Here is a 19,261-nt window from a genome sequence, read left to right on the forward strand (position 1 = left end):
GAAAACACGTTTGCGAAAGAAAGACACTTTCCGGATAACCTCATATTTCGTTCTTACGTAATTTTTTCAGAATATTTACCGTGTAATACAGACATATGTACATGGTGTGATATTCAATTACAAGGTAGGGAATATTTAATTCTTAATAAGAATAAAAATCGTAATGAAAGGGTCACTTTTCACCATGGCGAAACCAAAAATCGTGTGATCATGAAAACGAATTAAAGAAACTCACATAGCCAAACGCCAGTCTCTCGCGTCCGAACTTGTAATATTAATTTGTCTGAAAAGTTTCTTTCGTTTCATAAGATGATAATAGATGAACAACAATTTTTATTTTATATTATTTTATTGAATTAGGTATGATCCATTTCGTTATATTTCCATTATTATGTTCATGCATAATTTAATAAACTAATATAAAACAAAAAACATTGTGCGTCTATTATTTCCTTATAAAACGAAAGAAACTTTTCGGACAACCTAATATAACAAATGAGGGATAATTTGTGAGCTTGTATCATAAAATCATAAAATCGAAATTCTACGAGAAAGGAAAAATTCGCAGTTTCGATCTATGAGAAAGAAGGTTTAGAAGGAGGTTTAGAAATCGAACGTTTCAAATTTGATATTCTTAAGATCAATATAACATACATGAGGATGATGATGAAATGCAACGCACACTTATATCAATGTTGTTCAGTCCGTGCCATTTTTGCATTTACGTCGGTGTGTTTTGCGTTGTTCAAAATTTGCTCGATAAATTGTTCCATTGCGAATAAAAAAGATTACAACAGTCTTCTTATCGCAGTTTAGTAATTTGCGTAAATCTTTATAAAACTTTCAGAAATATTCAGTATTCTAAATCAGACTGTAGAGACACTGATAAGATTTTGGAATTTAAAAAATGGAAAATTCAACCGCAATGGCCACTAAGAAAACGTGTCCTTCCTTATCTCCATGATTAGAATCATCACGACTGCGATGATCAACGAGATAGAAGAGATGGACGAGAGGATACGCAAGGACCAGATTAAAATTCCAAGTGAATTCACGGTTCCTGGACATGATTTTAATTAGACGACTCTTTGTGCCTGGATCCTAGAGATCCATCGGCACGGAAAGAGCACCACATACCAAGAGCAAGGAAATCTTTCGACATAGGTTTATATTATGTGAACGTAACTCCGCACGCCTAGAGGTTCGAGCGACTGGTTGTTGAAAAGTGACCGAATCAATCGGTACTCCGTCTGTCACGAACCACGAGAAGGGAAACTGAAATTCCGTTGGACCAGAGAAAACGGCAACGGAATGGAAGTACAGGTACGAAGCCACTCACCTCGGGCAGTTTACTGATGAAGTCGTGAGCGTTCGCTTCCTTCGCGGCTTTGATCATCTGCTCCTCGGTAATGCTGTCATTTCCGTACCGGATATTCTCCCGTATCGTTGTGTCAAAGAGCACCGGTTCCTGGCCGACCACGCCTATGTGCGAACGGAGCCATTGAACGTTCAACTTCGCCACGTCCACACCGTCCAGTAAAACCTGTTCGAACAGAGAGATCGACACGTGATCGTTGTGAGAATTGTCTTTGACACTGACCAATGGAGGTCCAGGAGGAACAGAACCACGACGATGCGATGCGAAGAGAAAGATAAGGGCGATCGTTCAACGTCGTTGTCGGCTGTTTTCCTCGGATGGGCGAATTTTAGGCGAAAGCCCCTTTTATCGGCTACGGCGCAACAATGCTATGGAAAATGTAAGTGGAAGGGAAAAGGAGTTCAAGAGCCAGCTCGAAAACATTATGCCAAATATACGGCGTAATATTTTTGGCAGGAGAAACTGCGACGGATGCAGAAACATGAGAAAATTTTACTACTGAGAGAACTCAGCCGCCGCGAGAAACGCTTCAAACTTGTTCCCTAAAATTCCCATTCCCAATACAGATGTAATAATGGAATATATTCACGGTCGGGATATTGTTAACTCGGAACGCACTTAACAAATTCACCCTCGCGAGTCACGCTTGCCTGGATACCGTAGAATTTAATCGAGTTGGAATTCGATGCTACGAAACGGGAATGTTTCTGTATTTTATTCCGAGCGTCTCGTGAAATCTTCATGCGAGATAAAAATTTCGATCGTCTTATTGGCATAGAAAAGTTGTATCGTTTTGAAAAATAATTCTAGCAAGAACGAACGATAATGCTCTTCTGAACGATATACACGAAAACCGTAATTGCGCGTACATCGAGCTCTCGACGCTCACCATTGCGACTTTGACCGAAGGAAAAACTTCATCGGGTTAATCAGCGAACTCATCGCTTAACCGTGCTCGTTGCGCAACGTCTGCATAAAAATATCGCCAGTTCTACATTTTAATAAACTACTCCCGTTCCCTCGGTAAACAAACAAATTGAGGAGACGAGTCTACGATTCTCGTGGGATGGAAAATTCATGGCTACCGACCGTGGACATAAAATTACTCTGGGAAACTAAATTATACGGATTAATACGAATAATAAAAATATGAATTATTATTATTATTATTTAATTAACGCGACAGCGAAAGTACCAGCTCGTTATAGTTTTCTAAATTAACAAGGGGAAATCTGATACGAGATATCATTAACAGGAGGCGCCAGCGCAACGGTTCCTATCTCGGCAGCTCCGCGATATAATTTTTTAATCGCAATTATAAAAATTTAATATGCAGTTTTTTTATTCTTTAGTTCTTTTCTTCGTCTTTTTCTCTTTTCTTTTTTTTTTTTTTTTTTTTTTTCTTTTCATCAGCTGTGTAATAAGCACGTTTCGCAGTTCTCCAATTTTCACTGACGCTACGCTTCTTCAATATCGTTCCCGTTTCAACACACACAAATGGAATGTTTCAAGGAAACCTTAGCACAGAATCGAAACGTACAAATTACGCGTATCAATTATATATTCCTTAAATTTAAGCGTCTTTTAAACAATAAAAAAGTTTGACTCAAACTAAAATAAAGAGAGAAATGCGAACGATCTAATCGCACGATCTAAACCGTTGTTTGATCCAGCGATTCTCTACCGCCGTTTTGCTTCTCACGTAAACACAAATTTTTCTTTTTACTTGCCTGTCCCTTATGAGGATCGTAGAGACGTTGAATGAGCTGGAGACAAGTAGACTTGCCACAGCCGGACCCGCCGACGAGTGCCACGGTCTCGCCCCGATTGATCTTCAGATTCAAACCTTGCAACACCTTCACGTCCTTTCTAGCGGGATACTGGAAGTGCACGTTCTTGAACTCGATCTCACCATTGACGGATGGAAGCTTCTGGCCATCCTTGCTCAAGCTATCGATCGTTGGCACGCGATCAAGCACTTGGAAAATCGCCGCGGCTGAACCACGCGCCACCGCGAACGCTTCGAGATGCGGCGATGTCAGACCCATGTTCTGAGCGCCAGCTAGCACACCGAAGAACACGATCACCAACACTGCTGGTGTATACTCCTTCACATCCTTTGGCCTGTCCTCCAGGATCAGCTGAACTCCGTACCTGGCGAACGATAATCGTCAATTTAACGTGCGTTCTAATTTTCATCTCGAGAACTTGTCGTGATTTATTACAGTCGTTCGAGATCTCTTCTTCCTTTTGACAATGAAAGATCACATAGTGTACAAAGATAGAAGGCTGACCAGTGAGGTGGCACAGAAACGAAAGGTATCTAATTTCGATGCTCTCAAAGTTCCCATTGTTTAACTTTGGCAATGCATCTCGACACGACGACAGAATAGATCGCGTTGCTACAGTGTTTGTGTTATGTTAATGGTTAAAGCTGTTTACATACACCGAAACATGTTACGATACATGCAGCGACTACGAGGTTTCATAGTGCTAGTTGCAATATACGTAAACTTGTATCAGCGTTATTATCTAGTTACGGTTTGCATCGACTCAGACGGGATCAGTGTACCATCTGATCGTATACCACATGTCTAGTCGTATGTAAACGGCTTAAAACTCTTAATCTATTCCTATCCGATTACTTTGATATTCGCATCTCTCACTCTTGGGCTACGGTTACTCTGCGAGTGTGTCTTTCGACGATCTCACTTTTTGACGAATATATCACGCGCATTTCGTTTTTCAGATGTTTCCTCGGAACACTTCCCTTTTCCATCGCGCGATCCTATATGATTCGATTTAAGATATAACAATAACAGAAATTCGTGTGCCTCATCCTACGATCGTGCGAGGGAAAATTTGATTTATTCTAACCAAACTAGTGTTCCTTCCCTTAGCCACCATTACGCGCAAACTTCTTCCCTACACTGTACGTAACTCGCCCATTTTCGAAAAGAGAAAACAACAGAAGAAAGAAGAGTTCCAAGGGAAGATCGTTTTATATCGAATTAGAGTAGCCAAGACAGCCACTTTCCATGGCAAACAAAGGAACACCCCTGCCTGATGCTTCCCTTTTAAAGCAAACAACTTTTACTTGAAACACCTCTGACACAATGCGGAAATTACATGGCTGACCCGTTTCTACCCTTCTCGTGCCTGTTTACCCGCGTCAGAAGCGTTTATTCTGAAAATACTCGTATTTCTTTCATCTATGCTATAGTACGCAAACGCATATCCCAAAAAGCGTACAAATATTTTCACACAATCTTAATATAGACATACCAAAACGCGATTGCGTAGCTGATGTATATGATGAACCACATCACGCCACCACCAACGCCGGACCACATTCCACGTCTTATTCCGGTTCTCTCGGCTGGTACTAGTTTCTCAGCGTATCTCTCCACTTCCTTTTCCTCTCCATTGAAGGCGATCACGGTCCTGATGGCGCCTAATACTTCCTCGGCCACTCTACCGGCTTGCCCATAAGCGTTCAACTCCTGAGCTGTTAAGGAGCTCTGAACTTTCGCTACTACGGCAGTGGCTATGACGATGATTGGTGCGCAACTTAGTACCACCAGCGTTAATTTCCAGCCGTATACGAACGATATGATGATGGAGGAGATGAAGGACACCATGAGGTACGTGAACACGCCCAGTTTTTCTCCTATGCCTTCCTTCATCTTGTCCAAATCTCTGCAACGTCATGACAACTTTTGGCTACATTCGTTAATCCATAAAATGCTTAATATTAATATCTGGTAATATCTCGTACCAAGAAGTGAATTATCAATTATATCGAAAAGTAGGTTTCGTTCAAAGCACGTTTATTAAATTTTGTGTGGACAATTTGGTATTCGGGTACCGGGTTACCCGTCAACCGTAAACATTTTGATCGTCCGTGCAAATGCTGCAAAATTAAATTAACGAAACGGTACACAATAAAAATAAAACTGAACTTTGACGTATGATCTTCAATTTAAATTTCTCTGGGATGAATTTTCACCCGATTGAGTATTCGAGTCGTGAATAAATTTGTGGAAAATTCTTCCTTCGTCGGCACGTTTGCCAGGCTTCTCGTCGTTGTACAAGGTGACCACCACCGTAATTAGATACGTTCGTATAGTTTGGTGTCGGTTCTATCCAAAGTACCTGACGAAAATAACACGGAACCGCGGGCAACCATTCAGAATGAATTAATTAGAGTTTGCCTTATCTTCGACGATGCAAAGGTCACCTTGCAAAAGCTCGGCGAGTTCAGTTTCAACGAATATTCAATTTAGCTTCTCGTTTGTATCGCGCGACCATATTATCCGCAGTTCCATTATCTCCTCTAATACGATTAAAGAAAACAAGCTGTCAAATAGCGATCGGAAAGCAAACTAAAAATAAAATCTAACGGTGTATAGGTTTTAGCACGATATAAAGAAATGATTCCTCAAACCGTATGTATAAATGTCAAGGAGAAGTGTCACTGTGTTCGTGGCATTTATATTTAACGTTGTTCATCCTGCTTCACGTTCTAGAATATTCGTGAAAATGTGGCGCCACGTTAAGACATTTCCGGGTGATTACACAGCATTTACGGTACAATAACACATACTCGCGAATGTCGTGTAATCACCTTCAACTAAAATCAATATTGTCTCAAATTATACGAACTTTATTATAATTCCGTCTTACCGTCATACAACGAGAAATAACGTTTTCAAACTGATAACGGCAATATGTAGCGGGAAGTTGCGACACGAGAAACATTTTTACAAAATATGATTTTTATTCCTAACGATGATAGGAAGAAACGAACGAGAACAAGTTGACGCAACTGCGACGAATGTATACGAAATGATTTACGATGATACAATGGATTACGAAAGTATTTGAACGCGTATGATAGACAATTTTTACGTATACATTGTACGTGTTATATAAAACATTTTGGAATTTCATCAGCGTTGTAACGTGACATCACTTGTCATGAGTATATTGATAAAGCTGGAAACCTACCTATATGAAAATGTACACAGCATTATTATTTCTTGTCAGATATCAAACTGTGCCAATATCTACTGATCGATTCTCATTGCCGTGCTAACTAATGAAATTTCAGAACGTTTTGTACGATACAAATAATATATTCACGAAAGGCTCCAATAAACGTTCGAATACTTTCGTCAGTTACTGTACGTAAAACCTGGCGCATCGTTGCACTCGATATCACAAAGAAAATACAGAAATCCGTGCCATTCGATGATTGCCATTTAAGACAGGTGTTAAGTCAAGTTTACGTAATAGTCGTTATAAATGCAGACTATGAGCCAAATCGTTTTTAATGCCAATGGGTCTTGTAACTACATCGATATATACGCGTATCACGATGCTATATTTACGATGCAACTAGATTTATTGTCTCTGCAACAGTGTAAGGTGGCGTGATTCATTCTGTGTTTCAATCGTCTGCTACAAACCGGAAACGCTACTTGGCGACAAGAAGAAAAATTTAGCCACCGTGCAACGTCGAATTTCTTTCATCGAAATTGCACGCGTGTCTATGCAATTATGCGACTTGCGCCACGGATATACTATTGCGGCGAACATTCTCGTCCCGAAATAAATAGATTGCACAAGGAAATGCTCTAGTGGCGACGCTTTAATTGGTCCGTTATGAATCCATCCTTGACTTTTCGATAATTACGCGGTCTGAAACGCAACCGCAAACAGAGATGGACTTTGTATCGGGTAAGGATTTCGATTCTCACGAGCGGCCACCTGTTGATGAGCAGAGATCTCGTTCCCTAAACTTTGCTTCTCGCTTCTCCGTTATACATGATCCGCGCTACGTTTATATCCGCGGAACTGAGAGAAATCGAAACCGCAATGTTCGCTTGAAAGCCGGATCGACGTAAGAAAATATGGCTACTCGAGGCTATACGTCTCCGGAATATCCTTTCAACGAGTGAAACGTGTCTATCGTCCGGACAGTTTCCATACGAATGGAAAAAATAGAATTTTCGAATAAAATGGAATTGATTTGAATTCACAGTTTAAATATTAATTAACTGTGATTTAAATTTGGATTTTAACGAAACTATTATTTTAAAGTAAATTTTAATGGAAACGGAAGTCTGGCTGTTAAATGTATTTCAAGGTTCAATCTGAGATCTTTTGTGTAAAATCTAATTGCCTTCTTTTAACGAGTTATCGATTAACAGCGAAGTATACTTACTCGGTAATTCTACTGGCGAAGTTGGTCGACGTGTTGGTATCGTACCACGTCATATCCTGTCTAAGAACAGCGCGAAGGAACATCTTACGTACTCGAGCGATTTGTCTAGAAGCAGCGATATTTAATAAATCGACCGTGAACACGGCAAAGAAAAATTGGAACGTGGATAGCGCCGCGGAGGATACACCAAACGCAACCGAGTCGTCGTACAGCGCGCTCATCCTCGCTTCGTATGTTTCATTGGGTCCCCTGCAATCATAATATTTATCTCATAAATACATTATATTATTCATCGAAAGGAAACCGTTCTTCTAGATTCTCAATTCGGAGTATCGTTCCGTGGAACAGTATCGACGTGGAAAATTACGGAACTTCGTAGCGATGTACCAAAGTAAACTAGACAGAATAAACTAGACTATATTCCCCTCGAGCGATCTATTTTCTCGTTAATGTAACGCGTCAGAGGCGAGTCTCGCGTCTCGGTTTCGTGCTAAAAATATGCAATTCAGGTAGTGTAGGCGTGTCTGAGTACGCCAAGACTTACAAGACCTTTCCTCCTCCGAACCACTTCAATATAAGCGTCGGTGTACTCGATTGATTCTCCGTATTACGATCCACCAGCAACGTGGTGAATTCACCATACTGAATCGTCGAAATAGGGATGCACAGGCCTGTCAAAGTTCCCATGATCAGGCCACCAAAAATCAGCATCAACTCCCCGCATGTTGCAAATCGAAACTGTGAACAGACATAGAGCGATTCTCGTCACTGAGTTTCGTCAAAGCTTTCACGTACGCCGCGATTAAGCTGGAATTCAAAGTTTCGGCGAAGCAGAGAGAACCGAGGGAAAGTGAGAGAAAAAGGGGTAGCACAGGAGAAGCACCGGTGGGCAACAGCCATGGCAACGGACGTATTTTAATTAATTGCGCGCGAGCATCGACGTTATGTTAATTTTCCGAATGATGGGTTCGCCGGGAATTCGCGAGATTCCGGTGGCGTCGACGGAGCAATTTGTCGCCGAACTAGTCGAAAATTTCAGAAACATATTCTCGAGTGATTTAGTGCCGGCAACTTCTGCCTTTCCGGCAGATTTAACCCTGGGGAAAATTAATGCTGGCCTAACGGTGATTAATGGACGGAGATCTGACTAGTTCTAAACAAAAACAAGCCCGATCGATCGACAGAATCGCGCTCGTTAAGTTTGTCAAAGACAAAGGGACTCGATAGCCAAACCGTTCGGCCGCTAGAAGATCGATTTCATCGTTTGATTCCAAACTAACACGGTGATATTTCAACTGTAACAGGATGTATGCGGAATGTTTGACGAATGTCGGTGACGTTCTCTGCTTTCTTTGTATTTTATTTCGTTACTTCTTTTTTTCTTTTGACCGATGATACTTACGAGTTTGAAATAAGGCACTGGTGGCAAGGATTGTTCCGGCGCAACCGGCTTCTCCTCCTCCTTCGTTTGAGGTGGCACGAATTCACTGTGGACACAAAGTAATATAGACTTTTAATAAGAACATTTTTAGATACAATTGCTCGTCGATGTGCTGCCCGTTATCCATTCTTCTACTCTTTGTAGCAGCACGAGAAAATGATCGGTTATGGAAGAGTACTTTCGGATGCAAGGGAAGAACGATTTCCCCGAGAGAAAAGAAGCTTAAGAATCGGTTACGTTTCTTTCTTCTGCCATAGAAATGCAAAGTTCCGATTGTTTAATTTTCAATCCGGAAATACTCTTACAGGATATACTTGCTACAATTAAGAAATCATCATGAATAAATTTATACGATTTTTCCAGTCTCTAGGGCGACCAGGATATCTCCTAATTAATTCCGTAAGTTCCTACAATCATTTTGACTCCCATATTTACTCCTTCTATATTTCTCTTTCTAATTATTTAACAAAATCTCATTCATCTGTAAAAATCTTATTCGTACATTGGATCGCCATTCTCTTGTAGCATATACTGAGTTTCCTCTTTATCCTTCTTCGCATCTTGGAGCGTGTCTGAAATGAAATATACAAGGTTCCGTACACTGTAGATCCTACAGCAATATTTTCTTATGCATCAGCAGGGAAGACTTAAATATACGTTCGTCTCCTGTTTATCCGATCGCGAAACCGGACTTCGAATCCGGTATCGCGTCGACGATTGCACCTCTGCGAATGTTTTCACTGATAAACGCATTATCATCGATGAAAAGTCATTTAAGATTTTCCTAATTATCTTCGTTAGATATTTCTCAATCGGATTTGCTATCGGTCAACGCTAGAACTATCACGCCAGTCAAAACGGCTGGTTCTACAATTTTATAAATATGTCAACCACTGTTTAGGGATCATGATCCCAGCCGGATTAATAATACCAAAAATATACTACATAACATGGAATTCCTTCTGTAAGAAAGTAATAAGTCAAAAAAAAATAAAAATTTTCCATTATTGCGTATTTTTTAAAGACTAGTCATATGACTGATTGTGATAGAAATAGCTTCGTGTTAATTATCGGTAATTCCAGTGTTAATTGCAAATAAACTCGTATCATCGCAATAACTTCGTAGGTTGTTTATGCAAATTATTATTTATCCGGACTTGGGGAGTTTCGAATTTCCTGATTCTTGTTCTTTTTTTTCCAAGAAGTTCCAGATTTCGAGACCCTATTCCTACTTAAGATCGACTCGACGCTCGTAAACCTAGTTAGCTGGGAATTTGTTGCACAAACGTGTAGTTAAAACGTGTGGCGAACTACAGTCGTGAAACCAGTGACGTAAGCGACCGTTCAGTTAATTCAAAGCGCGTTGCTCCTCGACAAACACCGATAACGATCGGCACGCGTTCCTGCTCGTACAAAATGAATGAAAGAAATCGAGTGGCAAAAATGTTAAAACGCTTCGCGTTCATCGACCAGCAGGATCATTTCCTCTGGGAAACGACTCAATGTGTTTTATAAAACAGCGCACTAACGTCTAAAATACAAATGGAACTTCCGCGACGAAGAAACCAACAGTTTCTCTCTTTCGCCTGAAACACCCTGACAAACGATCCAACGACTTCAGAGGAAATGGCCCCGCTAAATTGTCCAAGAATCTTTATCCTCTCGCAAATGTTACCCTACGATAATAACTCTTCTTCTTGATCGTTCATCATCATGTTCCTCTTCTAACTCTAACAAATGGTTTTTACAAATTTCTGCGTCGTTATCTCGCATGAATGCGAAATTATCGTCGTCTAATTTCCTTGACAATTTGAATTAACTATTACGTTTCACACGAAACCAGGAAATGTTCTGTTACTTATGATATCTTGAACTACTTCTCTCTGGGTTTCACAGAGCCAATAATTTATAAATGCAGAAAATGAAACATAGCAAAGAGAAACTTTTATATTAGGATTGACTTGAATTAATGTTGAATTCCAGCTGAATGAAACTTAATCCCATTGCTATCGAAGAGTCAAGGTATCCAAGCTTTTCACGATTGTACGAAGATTTAGTAACATGGTTGTTCGGGAATCGACTCCCATTATTTAGCATCGTAATAAACGAGTTAAATGGCACGCTGTATTATACGAGATCATAAATCTGCTGGGAACACTATGTAAATCGTTGGTTGGCGGATCAACGTAGACAGCCAGGACGTGAAGGATCGTCGTCGGCGTGTGAAAGGAAAAGCGAAGTTTCCGGTTTCCGTCGCGACGACCCCGGCAAGTGTCGGGCTTCGACGAAGTCTGGATCTTCCCGTAGGGGCTCCATTAGCGGAGTAATTGCTGTTCGAAACTCCTGCGACGAATCTACGATGGGTATTTTATACAAGGAACACGAGACTGCCATCGTAACAGTACGATGCATAGATGAATTTACCCCCCGGTGAACGAATCGCGCTCGACAAGTCCGATTTCGGCAGTTGAACGAGCAAACTTTTCCCTTCGATCCCTATACGTTAATTCGATGAGATGGTGTAATTGTATTTCGCAGGCTGACAATTAATTCGGATACTGTAAACCAAGTTCCAAACAGAATGAACTTAACGATTATTATCGGATTATTATGCAGAATTGTTACGTCTTGTAAGAACGTGGCAAATTTCGTAACAAACGACAAAACTATGCTAATCGAAATAATTAAAAGATTAACTCCTATGAACGACTGTATCGCAATAACCAAATGAATAGAAATAAAATCTTATACAACACACGATATGGTCACTTATGGTGAGAATTTAATGCTTGAGAAAAATCAGTATCGGTTTTTATATGTATGATGAATTGTGTATAATATATTTTTTCCAGTTTTCACTTGCAGTGATTTATCGGCGTGCACGTTTCTAAGGAGCATTAATCACGTTTCGTTTCGATCCATCTCTCAATATGAACGATTATTTCCTACACGACGAGTTTTCTTGAATTATTGCGGGCACGAAAATTCGCGAAACTATCTATCCAAGAAAAATTTGTACGCGCCTCCTTCGTGTCAGTAGTTTCCGTCATCTGTCGCCACTCGAATCGATCAATCTCTCAACTTTCTCGCCAATATCCTCCGGCTACGAATAAATGCAAATTTTGCGAAAACTCGCGAAAGAAGCACGACGGATCCAGCGTAAACGCTGTTTAAATTTTCCTCAAACTATTCTCGTTTCTATTCTAACCATAAAAAGAAGGTTTAATAAACCAACATCAGGGATGGAAACTCTGATTTTTACAAAATATCGTTGCTATAGATCGGATGGATTTTTATGCAAATTTCTACTTTTCCAATTGTTCGTTCTAATAATTCGTTCGTTTTATTATATTTATTAAAAGTTATAACAAGCAGATATAGCATCTACGCATTTTCTACACCTCTGCACTTTTAATAAACCTTCGTATAAATGTGCATAAAAATCCGCATTCTAATTATCACGGCGAAGCAACATTGTCGATTCGCGAAATCTCGAATGATTATTGGTTAGCGATCGATCAGGAATGATCGAGTGTCTGGACAACGGAACGCAGACAACGAGCGGTCGATCTTAAAGAAGGGAAAAAAACATCGCAATTTTTCATCTCATCGATCATGAACATTATAACCATCGATCAGTAACGGATAAGCTCGCCATTTATCCCCTTCTCTATTTCTCTGAGCTATTGTACAGAAACGAAGTTCTTCGAAATGTTCAGTCACCACGTTGTCGATAAAGCGGCCAGTTTGTGTAAATTAATTTTTCGCGCGGTGAAGTTTCGTCTTGGGAGCGGTTACTTTACTTTTGGACTACTTGTCGCGAAGGGGAAAATTTAAGAAACAGACGGAATCTTACGTACTTAATATAGCCGAAGAGGAAACTACGTATGTAACATGGAATTGTTATGGTACTTACACTTCAAGAATATTTTTTCCTGGCGGTGAGAGTTTGTTTTTTGGGGTTCCATTTCCATACCCTGCGCCTTCTCGCGCGGATTTGCTGTCCACTGACAAATTCGCCGTGTCATCGCGCATTCTTAATTAACAACTCTGTAATTAAAAAGAGACATTATGATTTTAAAACCTTCTACAAATAACTTTACAATCATAGATATTTCGTTCCACTCGACATTTTAATTAATATTAGGTTGTCCGAAAAGTGTTTTTAAAACTAAAAAGTGTAAAATGTCGCGGTGTTTATCTTAACAGAATAAAATGAATCGTACGTAATTCGACAAAATAATGTAAAACGTTGTGCGTCTATTATTTCCTCATAAAAGGAAAGAAACTTTTCGGACGACCTAATATACAGGGTGATTAGTAACTGGTGGTACAAGCGGAAAGGGGGTGATTCTACGCGAAAAAAGAAGTCGAAAATATAGAATAAAAATTTTTCGTTTGAGGCTTTGTTTTCGAGAAGATCGACTTTGAATTTTCGCTCGGTACGCGTGCACTTTATCACGTCTCGTTATAACGGATCTCACTGTAGATCGTTGTATCCATGGAAAAATTAAAAAAAAATTTTTTTAAAAATTTCTATTCTATATTTTCTTCTTTTTTCGCGTATAATCACCCCCTTTCCGCTTGTACCACCAGTTACCAACCACCCTGTATATTTGAATGATCCAAAAACTTCAGTGTGATACAAGATTGAGTATTTGAAATGACAACTCCGAATGAGTACGAACTGAGATTCCTTTTCGTGTTGACGACGGTGATGATATACCTTCTGTCGATTGACTGTCTTCGACCTGTATATTATGCTTAACTTCCGATTCTTGCTGTTCCTAACCCCGGTCACTGACTCGAATTAATTTAGACTAACTGATGAACTTTAACTGTTACTTGAATGTTATTGTGGAACAAGTCTAGAGCGCAAGTCAAAGAAGTTGAGTTGGCCCTCCTGATGTCGTAGAAGAAGTATAGAAATGAAGTGATTGCTCTGTCGTGATGAGAACAAGTCTAGAGGGATGAAGTGACTGCTGTGTCGTGATGAGAACAAGTCTAGAGGGATGAAATGACTGCTCTGTCGTGATGAGAACAAGTCTAGAGAAATGAAATGATTGCTCTGTCGTGATGAGAACAAGTCTAGAGGGATGAAGTGACTGCTGTGTCGTGATGAGAACAAGTCTAGAGGGATGAAGTGACTGCTCTGTCGTGATGAGAACAAATGAAGTTCGTTCTTGTGTGATTACGGAGGAAAACTCGATGTGGGGTGTGTCTTCTGAACTAAGGACGTGGATTCGTTGTTCACACTTTTCGTTAGAAAAGTGAGGGTAACGATCCGCGATGCCCATTGGTCATAGCCAACGTTAAGAAATGAAGATTGGAGAAGGAAAACTCCTACCGACGTGGCTCGGGGATGACCTGGTTCCTGTGAAAACCCGGCTTTTCCGTTAAAAAATATCCGCTTTCTCCATAATTTGTAAGAATGTGCAATAAACCTAAGGATTGTTTTAAGTACGAACTATAAACCGAAAATACAGGATTAAAGGTTCCTGCGCACTGATAAGATTCTGTCTCTGATAAGGGTCTGTATAATGGTCTTGGCGGTCAGACAATGAAGGACGTCGCACGGACCGTTCCACGCGACGTAACAATGATTATAGTCAAAATGGTGATATACAAAAATGAATGGAAGTACGTATAAAATCTGACCCAATAGAAATCAACCTTAACAGTATATTTTCAATAACTGCAAAGACAAAGATTCTGTAATCCCTTGTTTTAACTTACATTGTAACTCTAATAATAAGAAACACTTTGTGAATAAAAATCTCTGTCGGATCAGAAATAATAATTCTATAATCGTTAATTATCAAAATCGCCAATTTCCTCAAAAATCCAAATAAAATGGAAATTCAAACGAAGCCAAACGTTCGATACAACTAATCGAACCCTGTCAACAACCGCTCTCGAGGTATAGTGTTGACAAAATTCGCGTCAGTTTCTCACGCCTCTTACACCAGGGTACGCATCGGCGTTGTTCCGGTATGTTGGTTGGGAAGTGGCGTTTGGAGTTTGGAAACGTCACGCGCAACCAACGGGCCACACGTCGAGCCCTTGAGCTTTCAATAAACGCGGTACAATCGACATGGCATCAGATTGGAAAAACGCAGGCCGCGGCGGGGCAGCCTTGCAGGATCGCGATAAATTAAGCCCAGCTGACGTTTTGATTGTCGACCCGGCCTATATTTGTTGCGGTCAATATTTGCGTCGGCCGATCCATTGTCGCTGTTCGATCCGTTATAACCGTCTGTTTCGTTGGACGCGAAAGCAGGGACCCAGAGCTTTGCGCAAACTGCAATTAGCAACGATAATCCAGGGACAACAAACTCTATTTACCTCGGTCATTATCCACTGTATCATACGTTTACTATACAGGATATCCAATCTAAGCGATGACTAGAAACTCCGCTAATCCGTGTTAATTAATCGATTGACCGATAGAACCTATGATTAAGTTTGAAGGGTGGGCCTAGTAGTCACATTTCGATTACGCGTTGACAATGACGAAAACATTTGTTCGATGATTCAGCGAACATTCGCTGGTCGGATAGGCTGGTTGCCCAATACTTTAGATCGTTGCTTTTTTTTTAATTATCTTTCACGATTGTATTATTTATTCGAAATTAACGTAGGCAATAAGTTTGTTTAGTTTGATCTATTTTTGAGTAGAGAACATTCCAAGATAGTAGAATTCTAAACTCGTCTTTTTTTTCGAATTCCTGATTCCATGATACATGTAACGATTCCAAATTCTTCGATAGCGTGTGTGAATTATTAAATTACATTTATTAAAGGAATATTATTAATTGAGCGAAAGATAATAACGAATAATAAAAGTAGGACGAATTTGTGTTATGATCTAATAGTTTGTGAGCGTGAGTAAATTATTTACTGTTTAATTGCGTTTAACTGAATGCATTCCTTCAAGAATAAACGGTGACAGTTAATAGATGGTAGAAGGAAAGTTCTGTTCCCTGTTCTTGCAATGGCCGAGATCTTTCTAAATCTCCGGCTGCTCAACAGGCTATGGCGCGAACTAAAACGATAATTCAGCGCTCGAGGTGGCTATCATTTCTTGCTCGTGGTATATTACTACGTCGCTACACCGTAGAGTCGACTGCACAGGGGACCAGACAGTTCTGCCGTACGTATCAGCTCAAGTTTCAACCGAAGCTTTTGCGTGTTATTTCTCTTTCTCCCTATAAAAATTCTGAAATGTAAATATATGAGAACATCATAGTCCAACGTGTTTCAATTTCTGAAATCGAGAGAAACTCGTCAAATTCTTTTTTCTATTTGTAACAGGAAATAGTTTTCGAATGGGAGAACGAGAGTCAGAGAAAGACGAAGATGGAAGAACGAAAATATTAAACCTTTCATGTCCGAAATTTTGAAAGTTTTAACTACGTATAGAACGAATATGCTCGGTGATTCTGATGGGTCCTCGCGTAAAAATGCATGACAGCGAAACTTTGGCGAACCGGTGCAAATGAAACCGCGACAAGCGACAAAGCGTTAATGTTAAGCAACTGCAATTTGCCGCTTGCGTTCTATAACGCTCGGTCTTTCTTGCATCCAATTACTGTTCTAATTGTCGAATAAACGGCGCGATAAAAACGGCTAAGTCATTAGGTCGTGTTGCGGACTGAGTTAGTAGATGGTCTTTAATCGCGAAAGAGAGTTGCTGTTCGGTAACTTTTTTCAACGAAAAACCGGTCCACCCTTTTAATTGTACAGACACGTCTTTAATCGTCGGAAGAAGGATCTCGATGTTGCCATTGTTCGTACTTGGAAGACGAATTACATCGAGATAATTCGATCAGACACGGTACATTAATTTATTCCTAACTCCATAGAATAGTCGATGTAATATGATTAAAATCTTTTAAGATAGCGTTTTCTCCCGCTCTTTCTCTTTTTCCGTACATCAACGATGGGCGAGAGTCTCGGTACCCAGTAATAAGGATCAAAAGCACTCTAAACGAGACTTCGTTGAGTAAACGAGAGAAAGCCAATAAATGGAAAAAAAGAAGCCACCGTCCTTTTTATTCCCATCGTCCGTATCTCTCATTACTTTTGCTCTTTGATCAAGCGTTCTTTTGTTATGTCGTCTCGTCTTTCGCCGACGAATAGAGGGCAACTTTACCGTACCTTCGCTTTGGTAACATGAAGCATAACGACGCAACGTATCGATATATATATGTTTATCTTTCTTCTGGCCGAGTACTGACCATTTCTTAAAGCGGTCATCCTGTTATAACAAACTATGTATTGCACATACTTCCATTTCTAAACCCTTTACTTTTTCCTAATCATAAGAATCACAAGAGAACACAAAAGTCTGTTGTAAAAACTTGCTATGATAATTATGATTCACCCTTAATCTCTCTGGAATTAGTCACTCTAAAATAACGTAAACTCGTTTCGCTGATGTTTGTGCTCAAAGTTCGAAATAACTGCATCGTCTGTCCTGATATTCTCGGATTTATCGAACCTTTAGAAAATCTCTGTTATTCCACACAACTATGCGCGTAACTAATACTAACGCAAACAATTGTATCGACTGAATCCGAAAACAGGACAATTTCTTCTCTCGCCAACCGAAACTTATACCACTATGGGGAACAGCAACAATGAGTCATATAAGCAAAATAGAGACAACGCAAGCTAAAATTCTTAGAACGATAGTAAACGCCCCATGATACGTTAGAAACGAGGACATTCGGAAAGACCTGAGAATACCAACGATCCACCGAAACCCCCTAATCACTGGATTACTTGATACGTCGGAGCAGATCCGCAGGCTGAAGAGACACTACCCGCTAGATTAAATTCTAAATTCAATTAGTTATTATAAGTATTAACTTATTATAAATAATTAGCCATGTCACTGCGTCACGCCAGAAAAAATTACTGAAAATTCTCAATGCGAGAATTGATTGTAAATTTTAATAAATAAAAAAAAAATACCAACGGTCAAGGAGGAGATTAGCAGATGTGCAAGAAGGTACAGAGAAAGAATAGCAACGCACCCGAACCGCCTGGCAGCGGAAACGATCAACACATCAAGCATAGAAAAAAGACTAAAAAGGAAACATCCAACAGATCTCATAAAGGATATAACCTAACAAACACGAAGATGGTACCCCGCTGGGGGTAGCCACTCACATGATAATCAAACAGCCAAAAAATTCTACCAAATGTCCAAATTGGACAAATTGTGAATGTGAAATATTAAATAAAAAAAAAAAAACTTCTTCGTAGCTCGCTAAATTCTATTTAAGAGCTAAGCGAGATTTACAGCACGTAGGTTGACACTAATTTCGCACTTATCTTTCTTTATTTACCTATACCTATATCATTTATATAGGAATTTTTTATTTATCCTATGTAATAAGTTTATTGATCGATAGATCTATTTACAATGGATTAGACAAGAAACAATGGTCACTCAACGTGAACTAAATATAGTAATGTGCTATAACTAAATAGTTAATTCACAACTCACAATTGATAGTTTGCAACTCGTAACAACTCGGCAAATCGACGACTCTTCTACTCGACTGCTCGGTAAAACTGCCGGGCCCTCTTCGACCTAACAGCACTTAGGCCTTCCCGTCATATTGTTTTCTGGTTCGCCCAATACGACTGCCAGGCCTTTTTTGACCTAAAGTCACTTAAACAATATTACGGATAGGCCTAAGTGACGATGATTCACCAGATATTTTTTAGGCCATTCGTCCACGATACTACATTCACAACCTTCACCAAACGTTGTTACACCAATAAAAAGTAAATAAATAAATATTATTAATATCTTTTTCACATACGTACGACATTCTCGAATTCGATTGGATATCCTCGCGAAATTCAGCGAGAATCTAATGGGCAAGAAGCTACGAGAACAGAAAGTTCTCTGGAAGTTGAGCTTTTATTAACGAGACGGTTGCTTTCAAAGCTGGAATTGAGAAACGAGGAGTAATAAAGAGCCGCGAGGGATCGGCGACATCGGGCGACCGGTCAATTTCGAATTATCCTATTTCATGCGAACGAGAGCTTTCCGATTTCATTTGTCTCCGTTCCAATAACCCCTCGCCCTTCTCCACGGCCGGGTACACGCGATCCAATTTTTCCTTCGTTGCCCTCTCGAAAGGCAGTTTATAAAATTTCCCGTTCGTTGCGGGATCGATGCAACGATAAATTG

The 19,261-nt window shown here is 39.9% G+C and overlaps 1 protein-coding gene across 9 annotated transcripts in view; it reads right to left on the minus strand.

The window, feature by feature from the left end:
- Mdr49 (Multi drug resistance 49) overlaps window positions 1-19,261 on the minus strand; it is a 75,435-nt gene that overhangs the window by 13,911 nt on the left and 42,263 nt on the right. For 6 of the 9 annotated variants that reach the window (XM_069115313.1, XM_069115311.1, XM_069115312.1 and 3 more), the window contains 8 exons: window positions 12,965-13,098; window positions 9,551-9,620; window positions 9,010-9,094; window positions 8,152-8,345; window positions 7,608-7,856; window positions 4,664-5,077; window positions 3,109-3,532; window positions 1,340-1,543 (listed from right to left, as the gene is read on the minus strand). In XM_069115313.1, the coding sequence (XP_068971414.1) occupies window positions 1,340-1,543; window positions 3,109-3,532; window positions 4,664-5,077; window positions 7,608-7,856; window positions 8,152-8,345; window positions 9,010-9,094; window positions 9,551-9,620; window positions 12,965-13,076 (1,752 nt within the window). In that variant the 5' untranslated portion in view covers window positions 13,077-13,098. The remainder of the gene's footprint in view (window positions 1-1,339; window positions 1,544-3,108; window positions 3,533-4,663; window positions 5,078-7,607; window positions 7,857-8,151; window positions 8,346-9,009; window positions 9,095-9,550; window positions 9,621-12,964; window positions 13,099-19,261) is intronic. The other 3 variants (XM_069115317.1, XM_069115318.1, XM_069115319.1) reach the window with 1 other exon arrangement.

The sequence above is a fragment of the Bombus flavifrons genome, chromosome 6 (assembly GCF_040668555.2).
Source record: "Bombus flavifrons isolate JBK064 chromosome 6, iyBomFlav1_principal, whole genome shotgun sequence".
In the NCBI taxonomy this organism is placed as follows: Eukaryota; Metazoa; Arthropoda; class Insecta; order Hymenoptera; family Apidae; genus Bombus; species Bombus flavifrons.